Genomic DNA, 23,520 nt, shown 5'->3' on the forward strand with positions numbered 1-23,520 from the left:
GTTGAACCAGCAGCAGCCCAGGGAACAACGGCTGCTGGAAGCTGGACCTCAGCCACCCTGTTTATCCACCACGGTATCACCCGTTTGCTGATACAGGTAAGGTGATGCTCCCTGCTTCCCTCCTGGAAGAGTGGAAAGGGCTTGGGATAGATTGTCAATCAACACTTGAGTTCTTGTTCTTTTTCTCCCTCTCTCCCCATAAGCCCAGGGGCTGCAGTTGCTACAAAATTTCCTCCGGCTCCTTGGTCGTTGCATGAGGAGCTCAGCCAGCCATCTCTCGAGTCCAACAGCCTATTGCTTTGTGGTTATTTTCTCTTTTTGTCCTTTCTCTTCCTCTCCTGCTCTGTCAACCACACAAGAACTGCTGTGACCCCAGCTTAATTCCTGGTTGAGGAACTAAGATCCCCAACCAGGGGATCTTCAGCTTGTGTGGCCTATTGCTCTGTGGTTATATCCTGTTTTTGTCCTTTCTCTTCCTCCCCTGCTCTGTCAACCACACAACCCTCTTAGAAGCCTGGGGCTGCCTTCCCACCATGGCCCACGTGGGTCCAGGTCATCTGGACTGAGCTCAGAGCTGATGCTTAGGGGACAAGTATAGTCCCCAGCCTCTTGGGGTCACACTCAAGATTCCTGATGAATCCCATTCAATGAAGTCCTACCTGGTTAGAAGGGACTTTCCTACCCTGTGGCTCATAGTCTCAAGGAGCCTCTTCTTTCTAGATATGTGGGAATTTCTCTTTTCCCTTTGTATTCTTTTGTGAAATTTACTATGTGACACATAATGAACACATCTATGTAACATGCATGTGCATTGCACAGTAAGATAATGTAACAATCAGCCCTGAACCCAACACTCAACCCAAGGACGAACTACCACTAAACTTTCCATCTACCTACTGTGCTACTCACCTCCCACCCAGACATAAATAACCACCCTCCCAAAGTCCCTTTTTATTGTTCTCTTGATTCTTTCTTTAATTTAGTGCTTTATCACATATGCAGTTTAATGCTTTATCACTTATGCATTTATTTTCATTTGATGTAATAGTTCTATAACATATACTGTGTGCCAGCTACTGTTTTGAATACTTGTTAATATTGTCATTTAATTAGTTTAATCTATACACCATTCCCATAAGGAATGTGTTATGGTTAATCCCATTTTACAGAAGAGAAAACTGAGGCACACAGAGATTAAAGCGACTTGCCCAGGGTCATACAGATAGTAAGAAGGGGACAGGTCTTCTGGTTCTTAGTGCAAGAGTTTCTCTAGGGCATATATCTAAGGGTGGAATTGTGGGTTATAGGGAATGGCACTATTCGGCATTAGGAGATAATGCCTCATTATTTCTCAGAGAACCAAAATACACTCTCACCAGCAATATACGAGTTCCTATTGACCCACAGCCTCTCCAACAATTGGTCTTGTCAACTTTCTTAACTTCTGCCAATCTAGTAGATATAAAGTGGTTCCTCATTGTGGTTTTAATTTCCCTTGCTCCGAGACATTTTGTTTTCTTTGAAATGTTCATCATGTCTTTAATATACTCAAAATTCTCAGTTGTTTTTTCTAGCAGTGGTGATCTTGAGGTCTCACTTAGGAAATCCTCCCTTGCCCCAAGGACATAAACATAGTCTCCTATAGTTTTTATGGATTTCCCTGGTGGCTCAGCAGGTAAAGAATTTGCCTGCAACACAGGAGCCACTGCAGGAGCCAAGGGCTTGACCCCTGGGTCAGGAAGATCTCCTGAAGTAGGAAATGGCAACCCACTCCAGTATTCTCGCCTGGGAAATCCCATGGACAGTGGAACCTGGCAGTCTACAGCCCACTGGGTCACAGAGTTGGACACGACTGAGTGACTAAGTATATATTTTCTTATAAAAGTTTTTAAAGTGTTCTTTTACATGTAAATCTTTAAATTAGATAGAATTGATTTCTTCATTCCGGGTGAGGAATGAAGGGATACATCCCTCCCAATGAAGGGAGCAATGTAGGGATACGTTTCCCATCCTTTTTCTCCACATAGTTGACCAGTTGATCAAGCATCATTCATTTTTATCTCCTTCTCCACCCAGTGATGTCCAGGGCCATGTTTGTCAGGTGTGAGTTTCACACAAGACTATTTCTGGGCACTTTACCTTTCCACTGGTTAATTTGCCTACATCTACACTAAAATTATATTTTATAGTAAGTCTTCATATCTAGTAAGGCAAATCCCCTCATTTTATTCTTCTTTAGGGGTGTCTTGGTCCTTTTGTTCTTTCCACAATAAGGTTTAGAATCATCTTTTGTTTTCCATGAAATCCCTTATTGGGATCTATTAGAATTGCATTAAATCTATAGGAAGAAAATTGTCCTCATTATAATATTGAATCCCTTAGTCACGAACATGGGCGGGTTCTACATTTATTTAAATTGTGTTCAATGTCTTTCAATTGTGTTTTAGAACTTTCTGACTTTAAGTCTTATATTCTGCTATCTTTTTGTTTCTGTATATGTATCACTTCTATCTTTTTGCTGCTGTAATATAGTGTGCTTTTAAAATTCCTTTTCTTTCCTGGATGCTCTGTGCAACATGCAGAACTTCCCTGACCAGGGATCAAACCTGTGGCCCCTGGAGTGTAAGTGCAGAGTCTTAACCCCTGGACCACCAGGGAAGTCCTAAATTACATTTTTGTATGTTCCTGTTCTATACAAAAGCAATTTCTTTTTGGATATTGATCTTACAGCTAGCTGTCTTGCTAGAATCTCTGATTATTTTGAATCATTCATTTGAATGTTCTATCTAGGCAACCACATCATATGAAAAAACTGATGATTTTGCTCTTTTCCCATCCCTAGTCCTTTAATTTCTTTTTCTTGTCTTACTATATTGTCTAGGACATCTGGTAAAATGTTAACATAGAAGCAAAGATAGTGGGCATCCTTGTTTGGGTCCAGATTTTAAACGAATTACTCCGAAGATGTACTCATTAAAAAGATAATACAGATGTTAAAAAACTAATAGTACACATGCAAACTTTTTCTAAGTTTCCTTTATCATGTTAGGGATATTTCCTTCTAGTCTGCTAAGAGGTTTTATCATGAAAGAATATTGAATGTCATCATTTTTTTTCTAGATCTGTTAAGATGATCATATGTTTTTTCTTCTTAAATCTGTAACATAAGATTTTAGTTTGGACTCCTTCAGAGTAGAGCCTGCAACAAGGACTTCAGTTCAGGTAGATTACTGAATTATTGAGGCCAGGAAGTAGGGAGTGAAGGAGTAAGACTGAACCAGGGGAGAGAAAGCCAATAGAAGATGCATAACTGATGTTGCAGGTGTAAGCAAAGGGAGTTCAAGCCTTTCAGAATCTCTGATAGGTCTACAGGATGCTGGCTAGAACTGCCTCCCCAAAAGAAAGAGGCTGGACCATGTTTCTCCTAGCTCTTGGCCTCTCCTTGGATGAGGGTTTCATGTTAGGGAACTTGACACTCCTAGGCTTCTAAGAAACACTAACAGGTATCTAAGTGACTCCTAAAGCATTGAAGAAGACCCTGAGGCAAAAAAGCAAAAAGGAAACATGGTATAAACTTGAGGTGGGAACATAAGGTGAGTCTCAGGTTGCAGGAAATTATCTGCTGTAAATGCAGAGGATTTCAGAGCAGGGCAGAAGTATCATGACATAAAGCACCAAAGTTTACTATTCCCAACAATAATAAACGACATTTGCAGCTTTCTCTTCTATCGTGCGACCAGCTTTTCATAGCTAAGCCTAACTTGGATATGATGTCTAATATTTTTAACACATGGCTAGATTTGGTCTGTTTGTGTTTTTATTTTGCATTTTTATTCATGAGTGACACTGGCTTGTAAGTTTTCTATTTCATCCTATTCTTGTCTCATTTTGGCATTAAGGTTCCACTGGCCTCTTAGACAGCGTGTTCCTGCTATTTTCATTCTCAGAGAGAGTTTTTGTAAGATTAAAATTATCCCTACTTAAACTTCTGTAATGCTATCTAGACTTGATATTTCCTTTGTGGGGAGATTTCAAATTATGGATGTAATTTCTATAATAGTTGGACAACTGTTCCAGCTTTTTATTTCTTCTTCAATCAAGTTAGGTACTTTTTGCGTGTCCGCAAAGAGTCGGACACGACTGAGCGACTGAACTGAACTGACTTTTTCTAAGACTTATTCTACTTGGTTTCATATTTCTTGGCATAAATGATTTATAAGTTTTTAATTTTTGTAAGTTTTGAATGTTTAAGCTTATTGAAGATTTTCAATGTTGTGTAAATTAAATTTTCATTTATGGTAAAATACACCTAACACAAAATACACCACATAACTCTTTTTCAATGTACATTTGGTTGGGTTACATTCACATTGTTTCACAATGGATCTCAAAACTTTTTTATCTCACAAAACTGAAAGTCCATACCCATTAAACAAACAACTCACCATTCCCCCCTGCCCCCAGGCCCTGGCAACCACTGTTCTGCTTTCTGTTTCTATGAATCTATAGTCTTCTTCTTTTGCGAATTGCAAGATACATTACTTCATATTTTTAGACTGGCTTATAATATACAGTATTATGTAACCTTCAGGTGTTCTACACAGGGGTTTGGTATTTGCCTACATTATGCAATTATCACCACAACAAGTCTAGTGTCCACCTGCTTCCATACAAAGTTATTCCAGTATTACTGACCATATTCCTCATGCTGTGTTACATCCCTGTGGCTTACTCTGTAATTGGTGCTTTGCCCCTCTTAATCCCATTCATCTATTATGGACCCTGCTCGGCCCCTTCGCCTCCAGCAACCACCCCTTTATTCTCTATATGTAGGAGCCTGGTTCTGGTTTTGTCTGTTTTGTTTTTCAGATTCTGCATATGTGTGAGATCACATGGTGTTTGTCTTTCTCTGTCTGAGTCAGTGCACTTGGCATAATACCCTCTAGGTCTGTCCGTGTTGTCGAAAATGGCAAGAGTTCATCCTTTATGGCTGAATAATATTCCGTTGTGTATTATACCAAACCCATCTTTACTCATGCATCTATGGATGAACATTCAGGAGGCTTTCACATGTTGGCTACTGGAAATGATGCCACAGTGGACAGTGGTGCACATGCATGTCGTCGAATTAGTGCTTTTGTTTTCTTCAGGAGGATAGCCAGAAGTGAAATTGCTGGATCATAGGGCAGTTCTATTTCTAATTTTTGAGGCACCTCTACACATTTCTCCACAGCATTCGCACCAATTTACAATCCCACCAGGAGGACACGAGGGCTCCCCTTTCTCCACACCCTTGCCAATGTTTTTATTTGTTGTCTTTGATGTTAACCATTCTGACAGTGGTGGGGTGATGTCTCATTGTGGCTTTGATGTGCCTTTCCCTCCTGATGAATGATGTTGAGCATCTTTTCATGTTTGCTCCAGTATTCATAATAGAGATATGTTGTATTAAAATTTCTTGCTATGATGATGGTTTTATCTCTTTGTTGTTCCTTCAAGCTAAGTGTTTACAAGTTTACAACAATTATAATTTCTGTATGAATTGACCATTTAATCTAGGTACTCATTGTATCCCTAATAAATATTTTTTGTCTTAAAATTCCTTCTTCTTTGATATGAATAGACCTTTCCCGGCTTTTCTTTTGGTTAGCTTTTGCCTGGTATATCTTTTTTCATTCCACCATTCCACACTCTTACTCATTAGATGTGTCTCATAAACAATGTAGAACTGGGTTTTGTGTTTAAATATCTTTTAAAGTGTAATCTGAGGAACGTCCCTGGTGGTCCAGTGGCTAAGACTTCCAGCTCCAATGCATGGGGCCTGGGTTCCATCCCTGGTCAGGGAACTAGATCCCGCATGCCAGAACTAAGACTTGGTGCAGCCAAGTAAATACATATTTTACAAATGTAATTTGAGATAAACATTTAGAAATGACCGAGTAAATGACTTCCTCTAAACCTGCTAAAAATTGAGTTTAAAAACCTGAAGTTTCTTTATTTTTGGCTATGCCATGCACATATGGAACACCCATATGGAATGTTAGTTCCCCAGACCAGGGATCAAACACTTGGAAGCAGAGTCTTAACAACTGGAACGCCAGGGAAGTCATAAAAGCCTGCATTTGCAACAACCATCCATGGCTGACAAGCATCCTGACCCAGAAGGCTGCCCTCCAGGGTGGTGTGTTTGAGCTATTTTTCTGTCGTTGTTCCGTCTCTAAGTCGTGTCGACTCTTTCAACCCCATGGACTGTAACACACCAGCTCCTCTGTCCTCTACTACCCCCATTTTTTTAGTAGACTTCTTTTTAGAAGACCAGTTTAAGGCTTAGAGCAAAACTTAGGGGAAGTAGAGACTTGCCACATACCTCCTGTCCCCACACATGCACAGCCTATCCTGTTACCAACATCCCCGACCAGAGTGGTCCATTTCTTATGACTGATGAGCCTGCATTGACACGTCATTATCACCCAAAGATCATAGTTGACATTACAGTTCAGTCTTGGTGTGTACATTCTGTGGGTTTGGGCAAGTGTGTTCTGACACATATGCACCATTGTAGTAGCAAACAGAGCAGCTTCTCTGTCCTAAAGTCCTCTCTGCTCTTTCAGTCCATGTCTCACTCCCTTTAATCTTGGCAACCACCAATTCTCCAACCAAACACTCCTCATTCCTAAATTCTCACCACAGTTCCATCACCTAATATCGTTGTGATTTAGGCAAGTTATTAATTCACCTGAGCCCTGAACTTCCTCAGATGCACAATCAACATTGCTAGATTTGGTGTGATAATGAGACGATATATTAAAACCTTAAATTAGTCCCTAACAGAGAATTGGCATCAGTGAAATGTTGGTTTCCTTTTCCTTCCTCCTTGAATTAGTAACGTGAAATCACATTTAGCTAAGAAAACAGACAGGAAAGTGCCTGGGGACCGTGTGCATCACCAGAAATCTAAAAGGGGAGGGGCAGAGGACAGGGGAGAATGTCCAGCTATTGCCTCCCAAACCTTCTTTCCAACTTGGAAAGTCCCTCCCTTGTTGACACCAAAAAAGTGTCCTGTGGGATTCAGGGCTCTCCAGATTTGGGGCTTGTAGCTGTAAATGCCCCGTGTGCACACACATCACACACACATGAGCCCCGTGTGCCCGCCTCACCCCTGATGGCAGCATGCCAGGAGGACTAGGTATGTCCCGCTTATCAGCTGACTCCTGGCTTCCTCTGCCCAGCTTCTTGCAGACCTGTGGCCCTGGGAGCTGGCCTTCCATATGGCCTCCCCACGACCACTCAGATAATGAGAGGAAATACAGTCATCAGCTTCCAGAAGGCTGGGGGTTCAGGACTGCAACTGCAAGTCCTCCCCGCTGCCTGCCTGACCGGAGCCCTTCACCTCTCTGCAGGCAGTCCTCAGCTGTTCCCTGTGAGCCTGCGGACGCCACCCAAGATGTCCCCTTTTGGTGGCTGGGGAATGCTCGCAGCCTTTCTCGCTATGCTCTGCTGCCGAGGTGAGCCTGGGGGTCCAGACTGGGTGTGTTCCCGCCAGAGGTTAGGGCACCTGTTCCCCTGGTGCTGTGTGGAGAAGGGGGTCCTGGTCCAGAAGTCGCTGAGGCTTTGAGCACAGCGGCTGCCCACCACGGGTGCGGGGTGCTATGCAAGCCTGGTTTCCCCATGACTCCATGACCCAGGGTAGCAGATGGGGGACCTGGCCTTCACACTTTGGGTTGAACAGGCCCCATAACTTCAGGGTGTGTGGATGTGGCAGGTCGTGGAGACTGATGGGAGACCAAGGAGGCTGGGGCTCAAGGGAAAGTAAGGGAACGACCCAGCGGGTCTTCAGAGGCGGCCCAGTGGACAGTAGAGGTCAGTGGAGGGCATCGTCTTCTGCTGACCATCAAAGTGCAAACAAAGCCCCTTCTGGGTGGCCCAGGGGACAGGGAAGGAGAATGCCTCCAGGTGTGAGCACTCTGTTTTGGAAAACCTGTCAGGTGCCTTCATGACGACCATGCAGGAAAGGGATTACTAGCCCATTTGACAGATGGAGAAACTGAGGCTCAGAAAAGGAAAGCACTTTGCCCAAGGCCACAGAGCTGGCAAACTCGGGATTCAAAGGCAGCTCTCTCTCTCTCCCTAGAGAACCTTTCTCTTTCCCCAGCTGAGGGCTAGATGTGGACATGTGGATGTGGTGGGAACACAGGACAGAGCACAGGCCCAGCTGGCCGAGATCAGTTATGATTCTTGGCCTTCTTCCTCACTGGGCTCCCGCCATCCTGTTGTCTTCTCCACCAGGGTCTTGGCGCTGCTGGTTTTCTGCCCTCTGCAGACACTGGCAGCCAAGCTCCCCCCATTTCCTTCCTCCTTTCCTCAAATGTCACTGTTTCCAGGAAACCTGTCCTGAGCACAGTATTTAACGCAGCAGCCCCACCCGACTCCCTATTTCCTGTCTGGGGCTCTACCCACCAATTGACAGGCTGGCTAGTTCGCTTGTTGGTTACTCTGTGTCCTTCGCAGCAGCGGGAGCTCCACAAGGGCAACTTTTGAATTTCTTTGGTCTCTGATGGCTCCCCAGAGCCTAGAACAGTGCTTGCTACACAGCTAGTATTCTATAAGGGTTTGCAGAAGAGAGGGAAGGAGTGAGGGAGGAGCTGAACTCATGGACATGGGGCCTGAGGGGACTCGATCCACCTCCAGGTCAGGGAGGCCTTCAGAGGAGGGATCATTTCGGCTGGGGGGCGAGTTGGAATATAATCTCAATGGGGATAGAAGATGTGCATGAGGAAGACTCACCTGGAGGGGACAAGCTGGAAGAGCAGTCAGGGGCAGGGAGACAGCTAGGGAGCATTCCCCTTGGTCTAGACCAGAGGCAGTAATGTCTGAACAGAGGGAGGAGCAGAAGGGACCCATTGATGAGACTGCGCATCGTGGGCAGCCCCGCCAGGCAGGGCAGCGGGGGTGTCTGCTGAGCAGTGTTTTCTGTCCTTCCAGGGTCTGGTGAGAAGGTGTTCGAGGGCCCAGAGCACCTGATGGTGGGGTCTGGAGAGTTTCAAGTGATTAATTGCACTGCCAGTTGTACGGACCCCAAGAAACTTGTTCTAGAGACACACCTAAACAAGACTCTCCTGGAGAGCCAGGCTCAGTGGAAGCTGTTCCAGGTCTACAACATCTCCAAGGATGAGCAGCTCCTGTGCAGTTTCACCTGCGCCGGCAAGCAGGAGACGAAAGTTTTCAACATCACCGTGTTCTGTGAGTGTCGCCCACGGGGCCCTGCTCCCCGAGGCCAGAGCCTGTGTCTGCAAACCCACAATGAGCTGCTCTGTCACTGCTCCTGGGCACTCTCCTATGGCCTGCACCTCCATGTGCTTCTGGATCCAGGCACAGGCTCAGAATCTGCTCACACCCTCCCCTGGCCTCCTCGAACCCTGCCAGCAACTGGGATTTTGAGATTTGCTCAGAAGCAGACAATCCAAGCAGGTTTAGACAAACCTAAAAGTCGTTTCCCTCTGTCTCCTCCCAGCTGGGGAGCACCCCCATCACCAGAACACCCCACATGCCCTGACAAGCAACAGGGACTGCATCAGGAGGGCTGGCACACTCTCCAGTAACCCATTCACCTCCTGGAGAGAAGGTCGTGGTCTTATCTTCCCCTGAGGGCCCTTTCCAAATGTGTGACCATCACACACACACACCTGTCCATGGGTCACAGAGACCATGGAGAGACCAAGGTTCTCCTGGAAGCTCGGCACCCAGGGTATCGCTCAGAACTGTCATCAGTGGACAAATGAGGAGAAAGATGTCCTAAATCTACCACATTATCCTGGGGTAATGGGGGCTAGGTATTCCAGTTCAAAATGAACCCAGGGAGATGTCTTGGTTGTCCACTGGCTAAGACTATGCACTCCCAATGGAGGGGACCCGGGTTTGGTCCCTGGTCAGGGAACTAGATCCCACATACCACAGTTAAGACCTGGCACAACCAAAGAAATAGCTCTTGGATTTTAAGAAAAAAAAAAAAGGAAACTCAGGGAACCCTGGAGTTTAATATCTAAGGGATAGCAATAGTTTTAAACCTGATCCTGCAAACCAAGGGAGCTCTGACTCTTGCCTCCGCCCCTGAACACCCTCACAATTCATGGCCCCATTCCAGTGAGTACTCCCTTCTAAGTCTCCCTCAACAAAACCATCCAGCTGTTTCATTTTTGAAATTTCTATTGAGTTTATGGAGAGGAAAGAGACACAGCCAAAACTTTTATCTTTCTAGTTGACTGAACTGATTCTGAACCTTTTCTTTGGAGACACCAGGGCACCTCCTTTCTTGTCCATTGCAGAAGTCTTCATGTCCCTGAAACTACCACCCAGGACATCGTTCACCCTGAACTGCTTCCTCTGTCCAGCCCCAGCCCACTTCCTGAGAACACCGTGGTCACAGGGGATGGTCTGGGCTGGGTGGGGCCTGCCCGAGCTGCACCCCCATCCTGAGCAGACCTCCCTTCTGCTTTCCTGCAGACCCTCCAAAGCAAGTGCTGCTGACGCTGTCGCACACCTCAGTGGCCGTAGGGACACTGTTCACCATCGAGTGCAGGGTCCCCGCCGTGGCACCCCTCCAAGGCCTCACTGTCACCCTGCTCCGTGGTACTGAGATCTTGTACAATTAGACCTTTGAGGAGACAGCACCCTTCCCCCAAGATGCCGTGGTCACCCACCACACCACAGCTCACAGGGAAGACGGCCACCATAACTTCTCGTGCGAGGCCTGGATGGACCTGCGCTCTCGTGGCGGTGGCCTTGTCCACAGAGTCTCAGATCCCCAGAGGCTTGAAGTCAAAGGTGAGGGGGAGCCCACGGATCAGGAGGGGGGACATTTGGTTTCAGCCCTTCAGGGGAAGAAAACGCCTTCGCCCCACTCTCTGCCAGCTCACAGGAGGCACTCGGGGAAACGGCACTTGATCCCTGGGGTTACCCGGAGTTCCTGGCGAGTTCCTAGCTTGGACCCTGACTAGTTGCTTGGTCATGAGTGAGCTGGGTGACCTTAACCAAGTCAAGCTCATCTCTCTGGCCTTGACCCCGCTCTGCAATGATTAATTTGACCTGACTGACCCCTAAGGTCCCCTGGAGTTCTGCTTCTGTGACCCTAGATGTCAAGATCCTCTTTGTCTTCAGAGAGTTTGGCCGAATCTCCCTCATCTCTGCCCAGGGAGGGGCTTGGCCTGGGCCACGCCGTAGCGCAGACCATGAGGTCTGGCAGCGCATGGCAAGGGGACCATCTGAGTCCATCTGCCCTCACACTCTCACAGAGCCCGGCTGGTGGCCCGGACCCCGTCCTCTTTCCGTCCAGTGATAACACCATTTGCCACTCATCCCTGCAATTCAGAGTGACAGCAGGCTGCCCAGGGCTGGGTGGGTGGGTGACGGGTAGACAGCTACCCCTCTGGAGCCTGGCACCTGGGACCGGAGGACTTCTGTGACCTCTACACCTTCTTTCCCCAGAGCCCGTGCCCAGCAACCAGATGGTGACCATCATCACCATTGTGATAATGCTGCTGATCTTGTTTGTGACATTCGTCCTCCTGTGCAGGCACCGACTGCGGACAAGTAACACCTGAGTGCAAGCCGCTTAGAAGAGGCTGAGACGGAGCCACCAGGCACAACCCCTATGAGCAGCGTGGCCACTGTCATGCGGCCGCTGGAACTCAGTGTGGCTCCTTAGGCTGCGGTCCAGGCCTGGCTGAGGGACCATGTGAAGCAGCCTGAATACAAACACCTGGACTTAACCCCGTGCCTTCGTGTCGCCTCCTGGGAATGGCCAGGAGGGGGAGCCACCAGGCCTGGCTGAACTTCTGTCTCCAAATGTCTCCTCAGCCTCCCTCCACCCTCTCTTTTAGAGGCCTTCCTGAGCCTCAGCAAACCCAGGCCCTGGTGTGCCCCCTGGCCAACCTGCCCGGGCACCAGGCACCCATTTTATGGGACCCTGAGTGACTCCCTGAGGGAGGGTGGGGAGACCCGCCCTGGCCCAGGGAGGCAGAGAGACACTCCGTTCCCACGTGGCCCTCCAGGACACGGCTCTGACTTCTCTCTTCTGCCAACAGAGCCAGCATCCAGGGGTGAGTGTGGGGGCCCCAGTGGCTTGGCTCCGGGATCCTCCCGCCAGGCCTCCCCCGCCACTCTGGGCCTTCTGAGAGCCATGGAAACGAAAGCTGTCCTCGCCTCTTACCTCCAGTTCTGTTATTGGGCCAAATGGAGACCCCGCAGCCCTGGTCATCCAGAGAGAGGGGAAGGGGAGGAGGTCGACGGAGGGCTCCATCTCCCAGGCCTCTGCCAGCCGGGGCAGCGATCAATGGGACAGGGTTGGCCTTTCACGTGGCTTCTGGGGCCTGGACGGTGCTCTAAGGGGCTCTCACCTGGATCAGAGATCAGGTTGGTTCAAGGTCTCCGTGTGGTGGAGACGGGACTCATCCACTCTGGGGAGATGGCCTGGTTGGGGATGGAGGGGTAAGAAGGGTTGGCAGGTGTAGAAAGGGGTTGTTAGGCACGAGAGGGACACGGGGGCTCCAGGGCTGTTTGCAGCTCCGTGATGAAGCTGGTGTGGGCTCCAGGGTTGATGTCTGTCCTCATATCACGAGGCTCTCAGCATCATAGTAGTGAGAGTCAATTCCTAGGCAGGTCGATAAGAAGTCTGGGGTCCCCAAGGAGGAGGTGATAGGGGTCTGGAATTCTCAAGGAGGAGGAAAGAACAAACATCTCTTCTTCTCTCCATTCCTTAGCCTTAGTCACATGCTATGGGTGGTTTAGTCGCTAAGTCGTGTCTGACTCTTGCGACCCCATGGACTGTAGCCCGCCAGGCTCCTCTGTCCCTGACAGTCTCCAGGCAAGGAGCAAGAATACTGGAATGGGTTGCCATTTCCTTCTCCTGGGGATCTTCCTGACCCAGGAATTGAACCCAGGTCTCCTGCATTGCAGGCAGATTGTCTCACAACTGAGCTATAAGGGAAGTCCTTAGTCACATAAAAGGCTTTTTTCTTTAAGCCCAGGAATTGATAATTACAACAAACAACTCTGTTTAAACTCTGTACTGAGGGTTATATAACAACAATGTATCCTGCTTGAGGGCAGTTTTCCCTTCCTGAAAACCTTGGGGCAATCCTGTTATCTTAAAATGTAAATTATGTGAGGGGGTCTAGCAAGAACTTTACAACCTAAACAGTCTTTTGATTTATTGTAATTACTAATTTAAAAAGTATATAACTCAGTGGGTCTAGCAAGATCTTTACAACCTAAACACAATCTTTTGATTTATTGTAATTACTAATTTAAAAAGTATCTAACTCCCTTGCTAACACTAATGAGGGGGGGCACTCCCCATTCCCTTCTGATGTCTACCTCAGAACTTTGTCTGTGCTTTTCATACTTTAATAAAACTCTGCTACACAAAGCGCTTGAGAGATCATGCCTGGTCTCTGGTCCCTAAGCTAAGTCTTCTTCTTAGGAGATCACCAGTCTGACACACTTCACTGGAAGCTATCAAGAGTCTGGGGGAGAAGCACCCTCACCGTGACTACCCCCTGCCTCAGTGGACCCCAAGGAAGAAAAGTTAAGGGGACAGAACCCTTGTCTGTGGTGATGATAATAAGACCACCCCCCACCGCCCCAGGTTACATGGCCCTTCCAGCATTCCGATCTCTCCCTTGGCCTAGGCCCTGCTGACCACCCACCCGGTCCCTACCTGAAGCCGGGGATACATCTGCACCCACAGTTCCCATGGCAGTGGTGGGTGGGGGTCGGGCACGGCTCTGCTGAGATGGAGAAGAGAAAAGAGATCCCCCATCAGAGTTCCTGGGGTGGCCTCAGCAGTTTCACCCACAGGTCTCCCACACCACCCCTGGCCCCTGGCTCCCTCTTTCAAGCCCAGGGCAAGGCCCTGACAGCACCCAGATGCCCAGCCTCACTGAGCTCCCCTTTTCTCAGATGCTGGATGGTGGTGCTGAACCTCCGTCGAGTCCTGCAAGCAGGGCTGGTGTAGGCGAGGGGGAAGGAGAGGGCCTGGCCAGGGGAGCAGGGGGCCCAGGGCAGGCAGCCGGCAGGGCAGGTAGTGTGGTGGAAACCCAGAGGGCCCTCCTCCTGCGGTTCCGTCTCCTCCTCCTGTTGACCCTTCAGGGAAAGCTGGGGGTTGTGCAAATGGAAGGGGACACAGTGTCAGACTCCCTGCCCCTGCTCCTGTCTGCGCTGTGCTCAGTCTCTTCAGTCGTGTCCGACTGCTTGCAACCCCGTGGACTGTGGTCCGCCAGGGTTATCTGTCCAGGGATTCCCCAGGCAAGAATATGGAACGGGTTGGCATTCCCTCTTCTGGGGGATCTTCCTACCCAGTGATCGAACCCCAGCCTCCTGCATCTCCTGCATCGGCAGGTGGACTCTTTACCACTCGGCCACCGGGAAAGCCCTGTCTTGCTCCCGGACACATACTCATTTGTGTCTTTCCTAAGCCAGGACTTTCAGTGGCAGGTGCTGAGGGGCAGGCCTGTGAGAGCAAAACCTCTGCTTGTGGGTGAGCCCAGCTGGCTGCCTAGCACCAGCTCTGAAACTCTGCCTCTTGGTACAAAGCTACTCTGCCAGGGGAGGGTTTTTTTAAATTGTTAGGTGAAGTGGCAGATGTGAAAAGATCTCAGAACACAATCGTTCTTAGTTGTAAGTAGAAAAGTTTGGTGGTTGGGGATTCGTATACAGGGAAGACCCTGCTCCCTGATGTTGACAAGCCTCCTGCAGGGGTTCAGAGGGTGATTCATCCCGGATCTGTCTCATTCATCCAAGGCTCCCAGGAGCACAGAAGCCACACATGAAAAAAAAAAAAAAAAAAGAGTGCAGAGGGAATTTCCTGCTGGTCCAGTGATGAGTAGCAGTTTCACTGCTGTGACCCGAGCTTACTTCCTGGTTGAGGAACTAAGATCCCCACCAGGGAGTCTTCAGCTTGTGTGGCCTCCACTGTCTTGGTCCCTTGAATGCATGCCTGCATGCTCAGTCACGTCTGACTATTTGGGACCCCATGCACTATACCCCGCCAGACTCCTCTGTCCTTGGGATTTCCCAGAAAGAACACTGGAGTGGGGTGTCATTTCATTCTCCAGGGGATCTTCCTGACTCAGGAATCAGCTCTCACATTGGCAGGCGGATCCTTAAACAATGAGCCACCTGGGAAGCCCCGGTATATATTTACCGGGATTTAAAACAAGAGGTAATAAACAGAAAGTGATGTTAGTGTGAGGTCAGAGCTGAGACAGGAAGCACGTGACTTCTGAGAAGGGAAATCAGTCAAAAACCAGGCAACACTTGTTGAACCAGCAGCAGCCTAGGGAACAACAGTTGCTGGAAGCTGGACCTCAGCCATCCTGTTTACCCATCACGACAGCACCCGTTTGCTGATACAGGTAAGGTGATGCTCCCTGCTTCCCTCTTGGCAGAGTGGAAAGGGCTTGGGATAGACTGTCAATCAACACTTGAGTTCTTGTGCTTTCTCTCCCTGTCTCCCATAAGCCCAGGGGCTGCAGTTGCTACAAAATTTCCTCCGGCTCCTTGGTCGTTGCACGAGGAGCTCAGCCAGACATCTCTCGAGTCCAACAGCCTATTGCTTTGTGGTTATTTTCTCTTTTTGTCCTTTCTCTTCCTCCCCTGCTCTGTCAAGCACACAACTGACTTAGAAGCCTGGGGCTGCCTTCCCGCCATGGCCCACGTGGGTCCAGGTCATCTGGACTGAGCTCAGAGCTGATGCTTAGGGGACAAGTACAGTCCCCAGCCTCTTGGGGTCACACCCAAGGTTCCTGATGAATCCCATTCAATGAAGTCCTACCTGGTTAGAAGGGACTTTCCTACTCTGTGGCTCATAGTCTCAAGGAGCCTCTTCTTTCTAGATATGTGGGAATTTCTCTTTTCCCTTTGTATTCTTTTTGTAAAGTTTACTATGTGACACATAATGAACACATCTATGTAACATGAATGTGCATTGCACAGTAAGATAATGTAACAATCAGCCCTGAACCCAACACTCAACCCAAGGATGAACTACCACTAAACTTTCCATCTACCTACTGTGCTACTCACCTCCCACCCAGACATAGATAACCACCCTCCCAAAGTCCCTTTTTATTGTTCTCTTGATTCTTTCTTTAATTTAGTACTTTATCACATATGCAGTTTAGTGCTTTATCACATATGCATTTATTTTCATTTGATGTAATAGTTCTATAACATAAACTGTGTGCCAGCTACTGTTTTGAATACTTGTTAATATTGTCATTTAATTAGTTTAATCCACATGCTATGCCCATAAGGAATGTGCTATGGTTAATCCCATTTTACAGAAGAGAAAACTGAGGCACACAGAGATTAAAGCGACATGCTCGGGGTCATACAGATAGTAAGCAGGGGACAGGTCTTCTGGGTCTTAGTGCAAGAGTTTCTCTAGGGCATATATCTAAGGGTGGAATTGTGGGTTATACTATTCAGCATTAGAAGATAATGCCTGATTATTTCTCAGAGAACCAAAATACACTCTCACCAGCAATATACGAGTTCCTATAGACCCACAGCCTCTCCAACAATTGGTGTGGTCGACTTTCTTTTTGTGTGTGTGTGTGTGTGGTCGACTTTCTTAACTTCTGCCAATCTAGTAGATATAAAGTGGTTCCTCATTGTGGTTTTAATTTCCCTTGCTCTTACTGAGTAAAAGCATCATTAGTTGAGACATTTTGTTTTCTTTGAAATGTTCGTCATGTCTTTAATATACTCAAAATTCTCAGTTGTTTTTTCTAGCAGTGGTGATCTTGAGGTCTCGCTTAGGAAATCCTCCCTTTCCCCAAGGATATAAACATACTCTCCTATAGTTTTTATAGATTTCCCTGGTGGCTCAGCAGGTAAAGAATTTGCCTGCAACACAAGATCCACTGCAGGAGCCAAGGGCTTGACCCCTGGGTCAGGAAGATCTCCTGAAGTAGGAAATGGCAACCCACTCCAGTATTCTAGCCTGGGAAATCCCATGGACAGTAGAGCCTGGCAGTCTACAGTCCACTGGGTCACAGAGTTGGACACGACTGAGTGACTAAGTATATATTTTCTTATAAAAGTTTTTAAAGTGTTCTTTTACATGTAAATCTTTAAATTAGATAGAATTGATTTCTTCATTCCAGGCGAGGAATGAAGGGATACATCCCTCCCAATGAAGGGAGCAATGTAGGGATAAGTTTCCCATCTTTTTTCTCCACATAGTTGACCAGTTGATCAAGCATCATTCATTTTTATCTCCTTCTCCACCCAGTGATGTCCAGGGCCATGTTTGTCAGGTGTGAGTTTCACACAAGACTATTTCTGGGCACTTTACCGTTCCACTGGTTAATTTGCCTACATCTACACTAAAATTATATTTTATAGTAAGTCTTCGTATCTAGTAAGGCAAATCCCCTCATTTTATTCTTCTTTAGGGGTGTCTTGGTCCTTTTGTTCTTTCCATTATAAGGTTTAGAAGCATCTTTTGTTTTCCATGAAATCCCTTATTGGGATCTATTAGAATTGCATTAAATCTGTAGGAAGAAAATTGTCCTCATTATAATATTGAATCCCTTAGTCACGAACATGGGCGGGTTCTACATTTATTTAAATTGTGTTCAATGTCTTTCAATTGTGTTTTAGAACTTTCTGACTTTAAGTCTTACATTCTGCCATCTTTTTGTTTCTGTATATGTATCACTTCTATCTTTTTGCTGCTGTAATATAGTGTGCTTTTAAAATTCCTTTTCTTTCCTGGATGCTCTGTGCAACATGCAGAACTTCCCTGACCAGGGATCAAACCTGTGGCCCCTGGAGTGTAAGTGCAGAGTCTTAACCCCTGGACCACCAGGGAAGTCCTAAATTACATTTTTGTATGTTCCTGTTCTATACAAAAGCAATTTCTTTTTGGATATTGATCTTACAGCTAGCTGTCTTGCTAGAATCTCTGATTATTTTGAATCATTCATTTGAATGTTCTATCTAGGGAACCACATTATATGAAAGAACTGATGATTTTGCTCTTTTCTCATCCCTAGTCCTTTAATTTCTTTTTCTTGTCTTACTATATTCTCTAGGACATCTGGTAAAAATGTCAACATAGAAGCAAAGATAGTGGGCATCCTTGTTTGGGTCCAGATTTTAAAGGAATTAGTCTGAGGATGTACTCATTAAAAAGATAATACAGATGTTAAAAAAATAATAGTACACATGCAAACTTTTTCTAAGTTTCCTTTATCATGTTAAGGATATTTCCTTCTAGTCTGCTAAGAGGTTTTATCATGAAAGAATATTGAATGTCATCATTTTTTTTCTAGATCTGTTAAGATGATCATATGTTTTTTCTTCTTAAATCTGTAACATAAGATTTTAGTTTGGACTCCTTCAGAGTAGAGCCTGCAACAAGGACTTCAGTTCAGGTAGATTACTGAATTATTGAGGCCAGGAAGTAGGGAGTGAAGGAGTAAGACTGAACCAGGGGAGAGAAAGCCAATAGAAGATGCATAACTGATGTTGCAGGTGTAAGCAAAGGGAGTTCAAGCCTTTCAGAATCTCTGATAGGTCTACAGGATGCTGGCTAGAACTGCCTCCCCAAAAGAAAGAGGCTGGACCATGTTTCTCCTAGCTCTTGGCCTCTCCTTGGTTGAGGGTTTCATGTTAGGGAACTTGACACTCCTAGGCTTCTAAGAAACACTAACAGGTATCTAAGTGACTCCTAAAGCATTGAAGAAGACCCTGAGGCAAAAAGGCAAAAAGGAAACATGGTATAAACTTGAGGTGGGGTCATGGAACATAAGGTGAGTCTCAGGTTGCAGGAAATTTTCTGCTGTAAATACAGAGGATTTCAGAGCAGGGCAGAAGTATCGTGACATAAAGCACCAAAGTTTACTATTCCTGACAATAATAAATGACATTTGCAGCTTTCTCTTCTATTGTGCGACCAGCTTTTCATAGCTAAGCCTAACTTGGATATGATGTCTAATATTTTTAACACATGGCTAGATTTGGTCTGTTTGTGTTTTTATTTTGCATTTGTGTTCACGAGTGACACTGGCTTCTAATTTTTCTATTTCATCCTATTCTTGTCTCATTTTGGCATTAAGGTTCCACTGGCCTCTTAGACAGCGTGTTCCTGCTATTTTCATTCTCAGAGAGAGTTTTTGTAAGATTAAAATTATCCCTACTTAAACTTCTGTAATGCTATCTAGACTTGATATTTCCTTTGTGGGGAGATTTCAAATTATGGATGTAATTTCTATAATAGTTGGACAACTGTTCCGGCTTTTTATTTCTTCTTCAATCAAGTTAGGTACTTTTTGCGTGTCCGCAAAGAGTCGGACACGACTGAGCGACTGAACTGAACTGACTTTTTCTAAGATTTATTCTACTTGGTTTCATATTTCTTGGCATAAATGATTTATAAGTTTTTAATTTTTATAAGTTTTGAATTTTTAAGCTTACTGAAGATTTGCAATGTTGTGTAAATTAAATTTTCATTTATGGTAAAATACACCTAACACAAAATACACCACATAACTCTTTTTCAATGTACATTTGGTTGGGTTACATTCACATTGTTTCACGATGGATCTTAAAACTTTTTTATCTCACAAAACTGAAAGTCTATACCCATTAAACAAACAACTCACCATTCCCCCCTGCCCCCAGGCCCTGGCAACCACTGTTCTGCTTTCTGTTTCTATGAATCTATAGTCTTCTTCTTTTGCGAATTGCAAGATACATTACTTCATATTTTTAGACTGGCTTATAATATACAGTATTATGTAACCTTCAGGTGTTCTACACAGGGGTTTGGTATTTGCCTACATTATGCAATTATCACCACAACAAGTCTAGTGTCCACCTGCTTCCATACAAAGTTATTCCAGTATTACTGACCATATTCCTCATGCTGTGTTACATCCCTGTGGCTTACTCTGTAATTGGTGCTTTGCCCCTCTTAAGCCCATTCATCTATTTTGGACCCTGCTCGGCCCCTTGCCTCCAGCAACCACCCCTTTATTCTCTATATGTAGGAGCCTGGTTCTGGTTTTGTCTGTTTTGTTTTTCAGATTCTGCATATGTGTGAGATCACATGGTGTTTGTCTTTCTCTGTCTGAGTCAGTGCACTTGGCATAATACCCTCTAGGTCTGTCCGTGTTGTCGAAAATGGCAAGATTTCATCCTTTATGGCTGAATAATATTCCGTTGTGTATTATACCAAACCCATCTTTACTCATGCATCTATGGATGAACATTCAGGAGGCTTTCACATGTTGCCACTGGAAATGATGCCACAGTGGACAGTGGTGCACATGTATGTCGTCGAATTAGTGCTTTTGTTTTCTTCAGGAGGATAGCCAGAAGTGAAATTGCTGGATCATACGGCAGTTCTATTTCTAATTTTTGAGGCACCTCTACACATTTCTCCACAGCATTCGCACCAATTTACAATCCCACCAGGAGGACACGAGGGCTCCCCTTTCTCCACACCCTTGCCAATGTTTTTATTTGTTGTCTTTGATGATAACCATTCTGACAGTGGTTGGGTGATGTCTCATTGTGGCTTTGATGTGCCTTTCCCTCCTGATGAATGATGTTGAGCATCTTTTCATGTTTGCTTCATTATTCATAACAGAGAAATGTTGTATTAAAATTTCTTGCTATGATGATGGTTTTATCTCTTTGTTGTTCCTTCAAGCTAAGTGCTTACAAGTTTACAACAATTATAATTTCTGTATGAATTGACTGTTTAATCTAGGTACTCATTGTATCCCTAATAAATATTTTTTGTCTTAAAATTCCTTCTTCTTTGATATGAATAAACCTTTCCCAGCTTTTCTTTTGGTTAGCTTTTGCCTGGTATATCTTTTTTCATTCCACCATTCCACACTCTTACTCATTAGATGTGTCTCATAAACAATGTAGAACTGGGTTTTGTGTTTAAATATCTTTTAAAGTGTAATCTGAGGAACGTCCCTGGTGGTCCAGTGGCTAAGACTTCCAGCTCCAATGCATGGGGCCTGGGTTCCATCCCTGGTCAGGGAACTAGATCCCGCATGCCAGAACTAAGACTTGGTGCAGCCAAGTAAATACATATTTTACAAATGTAATTTGAGATAAACATTTAGAAATGACCGAGTAAATGACTTCCTCTAAACTTGCTAAAAATTGAGTTTAAAAACCTGCAGTTTCTTTATTTTTGGCTATGCCACGCACATATGGAACGCCCATATGGAATGTTAGTTCCCCAGACCAGGGATCAAACACTTGGAAGCAGAGTCTTAACAACTGGAACGCCAGGGAAGTCATAAAAGCCTGCATTTGCAACAACCATCCATGGCTGACAAGCATCCTGACCCAGAAGGCTGCCCTCCAGGGTGGTGTGTTTGAGCTATTTTTCTGTCGTTGTTCCGTCTCTAAGTCGTGTCGACTCTTTCAACCCCATGGACTGTAACACACCACCTCCTCTGTCCTCTACTACCCCCATTTTTTTAGTAGACTTCTTTTTAGAAGAGCAGTTTTAGGCTTAGAGCAAAACTTAGGGGAAGTAGAGACTTGCCACATACCTCCTGTCCCCACACATGCACAGCCTCTGCTGTTACCAACATCCCCCAGCAGAGTGGTCCATTTCTCATGACTGATGAACCTGCATTGACACGTCATTATCACCCAAAGATCATAGTTGACATTACAGTTCAGTCTTGGTGTGTACATTCTGTGGGTTTGGGCAAGTGTGTGCTGACACATATGCACCATTGTAGTAGCAAACAGAGCGGCTTCTCCATCCTAAAGTCCTCTCTGCTCTTTCAGCCCATGTCTCACTCCCTTTAATCCCTGGCAACCACCAATTCTCCAACCAACCACTCCTCATTCCTAAATTCTCACCGCAGTTCTATCACCTAATATCGTTGTGATTTAGGCAAGTTATTAATTCACCTGAGCCCTGAACTTCCTCAGATGCACAATCAACATTGCTAGATTTGGTGTGATAATGAGACCATATATTAAACCTTAAATTAGTCCCTAACAGAGAATTGGCATCAGTGAAATGTTGGTTTCCTTTTCCTTCCTCCTTGAATTAGTAACATGAAATCACATTTAGCTAAGAAAACAGACAAGAAAGTGCCTGGGGACCGTGTGCATCACCAGAAATCTAAAAGGGGAGGGGCAGAGGACAGGGGAGAATGTCCAGCTATTGCCTCCCAAACCTTCTATCCAACTTGGAAAATCCCTCCCTTGTTGACACCAAAAAAGTGTCCTGTGTGATTCAGGGCTCTCAGATTTGGGGCTTGTAGCGGTAAATGCCCCATGTGCACACGCATCACACACACATGAGCCCCGTGTGCCCGCCTCACCCCTGATGGCAGCGTGCCAGGAGGACTAGGTATGTCCCGCTTATCAGCTGACTCCTGGCTTCCTCTGCCCAGCTTCTTGCAGACCTGTGGCCCTGGGAGCTGGCCTTCCATATGGCCTCCCCAAGACCACTCAGATAATGAGAGGAAATACAGTCATCAGCTTCCAGAAGGCTGGGGGTTCAGGGCTGCAACTGCAAGTCCTCCCCGCTGCCTGCCTGACCGAAGCCCTTCACCTCTCTGCAGGCAGTCCTCAGCTGTTCCCTGTGAGCCTGCAGACGCCACCCAAGATGTCCCCTTTTGGTGGCTGGGGAATGCTCGCAGCCTTTCTCACCCTGCTCTGCTGCCGAGGTGAGCCTGGGGGTCCAGACTGGGTGTGTTCCCGCCAGAGATTAGGGCACCAGTTCCCCTGGTGCTGTGTGGAAAAGTGGGTCCTGGTCCCGCAGTCGCTGAGGATTTGAGCACAGTGGCTGCTCACCACGGGTGTGGGATGCTATGCAAGCCTGGTTTCACCATGACTCCATGACCCCGGGGCAGCAGATGGGGGACCTGGCCTTCACACTTTGGGTTGAAGAGGCCCCATAACTTCAGGGTGTTTGGATGTGGCAGGTCGTGGAGACTGATGGGAGACCAAGGAGGCTGGGGCTCAAGGGAAAGTGAGGGCATGTCCCAGCGGGTCTTCACAGGTGGCCCAGTGGACAGCAGAGGTCATTGGAGGGTATCGTCTTCTGCTGACTATCAACGTGCAAACAAAGCCCCTTCTGGGTGGCCCAGGGGATGGGGAAGGAGAATGCCTCCAGGTGCGAGCACTCTTTTTTTGAAAACCTGTCAGGTGCCTTCATGACGACCATGCAGGAAAGGGATTACTAGCCCATTTGACAGATGGAGAAACTGAGGCTCAGAAAAGGAAAGCACTTTGCCCAAGGCCACAGAGCTGGCAAACTCAGGATTCAAAGGCAGCTCTCTCTCTCTCCCTAGAGAACCTTTCTCTTTCCCCAGCTGAGGGCTAGATGTGGGCGTGTGGGTGTGGTGGGAACCCAGGACAGAGCACAGGCCCCGCTGGCTGAGATCAGTTCCGATTCTTGGCCTTCTTCCTCACTGGGCTCCAGCCATCCTGTTGTCTTCTCCACCAGGGTCTTGGCTC

At 46.4% G+C, this 23,520-nt stretch overlaps 2 protein-coding genes across 8 annotated transcripts in view; both read left to right on the top strand.

The window, feature by feature from the left end:
- Positions 1-13,423, top strand: LOC147351360 (intercellular adhesion molecule 2-like). Its single transcript, XM_086356964.1, has 5 exons — positions 1-96; positions 7,401-7,505; positions 8,983-9,240; positions 10,501-10,821; positions 11,482-13,423. Exons 2-4 carry the CDS (start codon positions 7,445-7,447, stop codon positions 10,647-10,649), a joined length of 468 nt encoding a protein of 155 aa, XP_086213090.1. The 5' UTR covers positions 1-96; positions 7,401-7,444; the 3' UTR covers positions 10,650-10,821; positions 11,482-13,423.
- Positions 1-23,520, top strand: part of LOC147351359 (intercellular adhesion molecule 2-like) — a 27,444-nt gene continuing 3,924 nt past the window's right edge. The window contains exons 1-6 of one of the 7 annotated variants that reach the window (XM_086356945.1): positions 1-96; positions 7,230-7,505; positions 8,983-9,240; positions 10,501-10,821; positions 11,482-15,410; positions 20,374-22,727. In XM_086356945.1, coding sequence (XP_086213071.1) covers positions 22,517-22,727 — 211 coding nt within the window. In that variant the 5' untranslated portion in view covers positions 1-96; positions 7,230-7,505; positions 8,983-9,240; ... (1 more) ...; positions 11,482-15,410; positions 20,374-22,516. The remainder of the gene's footprint in view (positions 97-7,229; positions 7,506-8,982; positions 9,241-10,500; positions 10,822-11,481; positions 15,411-20,373; positions 22,728-23,520) is intronic. The other 6 variants (XM_086356946.1, XM_086356943.1, XM_086356949.1 and 3 more) reach the window with 6 other exon arrangements.

The sequence above is a fragment of the Bos grunniens genome, chromosome 19 (assembly GCF_055505025.1).
Source record: "Bos grunniens cultivar Pamir isolate PY7600 chromosome 19, Bosgru_T2T1.0, whole genome shotgun sequence".
Lineage (NCBI taxonomy): Eukaryota > Metazoa > Chordata > Mammalia > Artiodactyla > Bovidae > Bos > Bos grunniens.